Source organism: Octodon degus, unplaced genomic scaffold (genome assembly GCF_000260255.1).
Source record: "Octodon degus isolate 3935 unplaced genomic scaffold, OctDeg1.0 scaffold00089, whole genome shotgun sequence".
Classification (NCBI taxonomy): domain Eukaryota; kingdom Metazoa; phylum Chordata; class Mammalia; order Rodentia; family Octodontidae; genus Octodon; species Octodon degus.
Genome location: NW_004524665.1, coordinates 1,702,843 through 1,707,328, shown reverse-complemented (window position 1 = coordinate 1,707,328; position 4,486 = coordinate 1,702,843). Strand labels below are relative to the sequence as shown.

Here is a 4,486-nt window from a genome sequence, read left to right as displayed (position 1 = left end):
TTTTTTTTTTTTTGCCCAGAATTGCTTATGATTTTCTAGGTCTCTTCTGGTTCCAGATGAATTTTAGAAATGTTTTCTCTAAATCTATGAGGTATACTAATGACATTTTAACCAGGATGGCATTGAATCTGTATCAGAATTTTGAGAGTGTGGCCATTTTCACAATGTTGGTTATTTCTGTCCACAAGCAAGGAATATCTTTTCATTTTCTAAAATCCTCTTTGATCTCTTTTTTTCAGAATACTATAATTTTCACTGTAGAAATCTTTTGCTTCCTTTTTGAGATTGGTTCATAAGTATTTCTCTTTTTGTGGCTGTTACTGTGAAAAGCGTGGTTTCCCTAATTTCCCTCTCGAATGCTCCTTGTTTTCTGCTCAGACTTCCTGATTGTGATCTCAGTCTGTTGCTGCTGTGGTCACGTAGAAGGTGGACTGGCTGCTACAGAGCATCCCAACAGGCCTGCCTTGGTTCCGTGAGGCTGAGCCAGCTCAGCAGGACTGGGATTGGACCAGAGAGCTGCCCTGAGGGGTGGCATTGGGGCTTTGGAAGTCCTTAGGCCTAAAGGCCCACTTCACCTGGTGACCTATCTGCCTGGTACTGGAGGACATTAGGAGGTGGCCAGTTCTCTTGCAAAGTAAAGCACATTTAAAAGAAATTCTCTGTGTTCAACTAAAATGTGTTATGTGACGTCATGGTCGTGGCAGCAGCTTATCACAAGGGGCTACTGTTTGTCATGGACAAGGTCCAAGGAAGTCCCCAAGAAGGGCATGGGGACCTCACGTCACCATGCCCGAGGGTGGGTTATAGGTTTGTTGGCTTTACCACAGGAAAAGAATGTTCTCCTTGCATCAGTGAGAGGCATGAGGGGGTTTAAGAGGCAGAATTAGCCCTCAGGATGGGTCTGGCCCTGTGTAGTGGGGTCCATTTATGGGGAGCCTATGGGTGTCTTCAGGATGGCGGCATAGAATGTGGGCTGCTGTTGTGTGTCAGGTTGCCAGAGGTGGCTGCACGAGGTCTCACACTATTCACGTGTGTTTGAAGGGAGCTATGCCACACACCAGTGTCACTGCTTCCTTCAAGATGCAGGGCTGGGCCAGGGATATAGCTCAGTGGTCTAAGCACCTGCTTGGCTAGTGCACGGACCTGGGTTTGATCCCCAGCACCCCACGCCATGCAGGCCCCACGCTGAGCCAGCCACCAAACCGAGCATGGTGGCACATGCCTGTAATCCCATGAATTTGGACCTGGTACCAAATAAATAAGATTTGTAGGGCTGTGGAAGGAAGCTCTGTTGACAATTGAAAAGCACAGGCCGGGGGTCCATTTTACAGGACCATTGTGTGTTTCAGGCCCTTAGGCATTTTTATTTATTTATTTATTTATTTATTTGGAGTAAGCTTCCTCAAAGAGAGTGAGGCTCAAGTAACTTTTGTGTCCTGCACCTGCCATTTTTCTTAAAAGTACAGTTTCACAACTTTCCTTGGCTCCTTGCTGACTGCTTTCATTTCATCTTCCTACCTTGTGTTCAAACAAAATTGAACCCTCGAAATGGAAGACTCCCGGCAGCTTGACCAGAGAGCCTTCCTGATCCCATTTATGTTGTTCTTTATTGTGATTGTTACCAGAATTCCTGGGAAGAAAGCACATAAGAGGAAAAGGCAGTGAAGGTGGAGTAAGGTCCGATTGTTTTCTCCTTGCAGAAAAGCCCAAAGAGAACACCGTGGACTTCCTCTCCCCTATGCTTCCTGTGATCTGTGGTGAGGCAAAGGGGATTTTATACAAGGAGAAAATGAAACAAGGAGGTGAGTTCTGGGGTTTCTGCTCTCTGATTCCCAGGATGCAGGAGCTGGGAGAAGGGAAGCAGGTGCGTGCTGTAGTGGAGCAGGAGAGGACATGCTAGCCAGGCTGCGGCCAAGCAGGGCTTCCTCAGAAGGGGCGCTCTGTCTCGTGGTGTGTGGCAGCCAGAAGTCTGTACACCTGCCTGGAACTCTCCCATGGGCCCCGCAGCGCTCAGCACCTGTCCTTGCTGTGTGCTGCTGCCACAGGAAACGCAGAGTCCATCCCACTCTCTCAACATGTGGGCAGGAGTCAGGGCATCTTGCCAACTAAGAGAAATGGAAGCCAGATGCCCCTGCCGCTGCCGAGCCTCCCCGGGGTCCCTCCTGACCCAGGAAAGTGGAGCACTGCAGTTAGGAGCGTTGGGGTCGAGGTGGACCCAGGAAGGGGCTGTCTTTCCTTTACAGGAGCCTCAGAGAAGAGCATTCAGAATGAGAAGGGAGCATGGCTCTCACCAAAAGAATTCACAGTTGAAGGAAAAAGGGAAAGATCAAAAGACTGGAAGAGAAGTGTGTGCTGCGGAGGGAAGACCCTAAGGCAGCTGATGGAGGTATTGTAATGACCAGGGATGGGTGAAAGGGTGGTAGACTGTGCAGCTGAAGAGCAAAGGCATTTCCACGAGGATTCAACAGCATGATTTTGAAACTTAGAAAGAGCTAAGTTGTCATTGAGAAAAATATTTTGTGTAAAGAACAGGAACTCAGCTTGGTGCTGGTGGTGAAGTCCTTAAATGCAAACAAAGTAGTGGGAGAATTCTAAAGGCAGGCAGAGGGACTTGAGATCAGGAGAGCTCAGTCTGGTGGTTTGGGGCAAGTGGATCAGAAACCAGCTGAAGACAGAGGCACCTGGAGCACCACCTGGTGAGGGCCTCCTGCAGACCCAGCTCACTGGCCCCTCTCTGGGGATCTCGGGGCCATCACGCCCATGGTTGGCTTCTCCGCTGCACTCCTGTGGAACACTGGTCCTATCCAGAGGACAACTGTGGAGGGGCTTCTTTGTGAGGCTAGGACCCAGAATAGTGTCTCTCAGGATCATTTGAAAAGGGATGAAATTTTAAGGATTTTTACCTGGATCCTTTTTTTTTTTTTTTTTTAAGTATTTGCTTATTTGATACAGGGTCTCACTACGCAGTTCAGATTCATAGTGATCCTCCTGTCTCAGCCTTCCCAGAGCTGGGATTACAGGCATGGCATGTGGGATCGAACTTGGGTCCTTGCACTTGCCAGGCAGGCACTTAGACTGCTGAGCTGTCCCCCTACCTGGAGAGGAAGAAATAGAAAGAGAAGGGAGAGGTAGGAAACGAGTCGAGTTGAAGTAACAGGGACAAAGTGATGTTATCCTTAAGTGGAGTCCAAAAGAAGATTATGGGAAGGGGCTAAGTTTTGTGTTTTTTTTTTTCTACACATCTTGGGTTTGAATCTAGGGGGCCAACCAAGTACAGATACTTACAAGGAAGGGAGAACTTCAAAACTAACAAAAGAGGAGTTGCAGGATAATCTCATCCATTAGCTGCTTCTCTTTTTCAGATTGGAATTTTGCTTTGTCCTCCAATAAAAAAACCTCAAGTGAAAAATACGCAGCAGCTGAATTCCCCCTGCCTTCTCCGTCAGCCAAGGGGCCAGTCACATCTGGTTACAGCATCTTCATCGAGACTACGTCCACGTGCACATGCCCGTTTCCATGGTGACATAAACAGCTCTCTAAAATAAAAGTCAAGACAAAATCTCATGATGTCCATGTGTTCTTGGAAAAAATCTGGATATTGGGGTGACTGCAAGCCAAGGGTGTCAGAAATAGAGTGGTCTGTTGACAAACAGACTGGACATTGACTGGGACCACAGCAGTTTGTGCCAGGGCAGGAGGGTTGTCCTCCCCCGAGCACCAAGTTTTGCGAAGGCTCTGTGCCTAGTTCCAGTAGCACAGGAGGGCAGAGCACTGGGAAGCGGAGTTATTTGTGTCTCAGGCTGGCCTCTGGGGAAGGCGGAGCCTGCACTAACCTGTCCACCACTGCGGCTTCTTGCTTACGCACGTGGTCCAGCCTTGGGTCATCTCCGGAGAAGAATGTCCACTGGAAGCAGTGGTGCCCAGGAAGCTAGCCTGGCCCTTGGCTGTGCATGCCAGGTGTGTGGGCCCCGACTACCATTTCAGGCATAAACTATCTTTTTTTGGTGCTGATTTGAAATACCTTGGGAATCAGGGCTGCTCCTTGAAACGTCATCATAACAAAATCTTATGGAAGAGCAGAAATTGCATGGATGTTATGAGATAAACCAATGCACCTACAGAATGAGCAGAATTGAGTTTTTTTAAAAACATGTATTCACAGGTACTGCTGCGGTCTGAATGTCCCCACCAAAACTCATGTTGAAATATAATCTCCATTGTGAAATTAATCCAGATATGGTATTTGGAAGGGGAGCTCCTCTACGAGCTAATGAAGGTTAAGCTAATAGAGGTGGGGTCCTCACCCAAGAGGACAGTTGTAAGAAGAGGAGGAGAGCCCTGAGTAGACCCATCTGCTTACTGGGTGATGCCCTGCTCTGCTTAGGACCAACTGGATGAGGACACCCAGCCTTAAACTTCCAAGCTTTTGAAACCAGAGCTGAATAAGCCTTGTTTTGTTTATAAGTGATTTAGTGTGTGGTACACA

At 48.1% G+C, this 4,486-nt stretch overlaps 1 protein-coding gene across 5 annotated transcripts in view; it reads left to right on the top strand.

Moving 5' to 3' along the window:
• LOC101593092 (sp110 nuclear body protein) overlaps window positions 1–3,564 on the top strand; it is a 30,643-nt gene extending 27,079 nt beyond the window's left edge. For 3 of the 5 annotated variants that reach the window (XM_023722214.1, XM_023722212.1, XM_023722211.1), the window contains 3 exons: window positions 1,626–1,802; window positions 2,244–2,386; window positions 3,363–3,564. In XM_023722214.1, coding sequence (XP_023577982.1) covers window positions 1,626–1,802; window positions 2,244–2,386; window positions 3,363–3,545 — 503 coding nt within the window. In that variant the 3' untranslated portion in view covers window positions 3,546–3,564. The remainder of the gene's footprint in view (window positions 1–1,625; window positions 1,803–2,243; window positions 2,387–3,362) is intronic. The other 2 variants (XM_023722215.1, XM_023722213.1) reach the window with 1 other exon arrangement.
• Window positions 3,565–4,486: the final 922 nt, after the last annotated feature.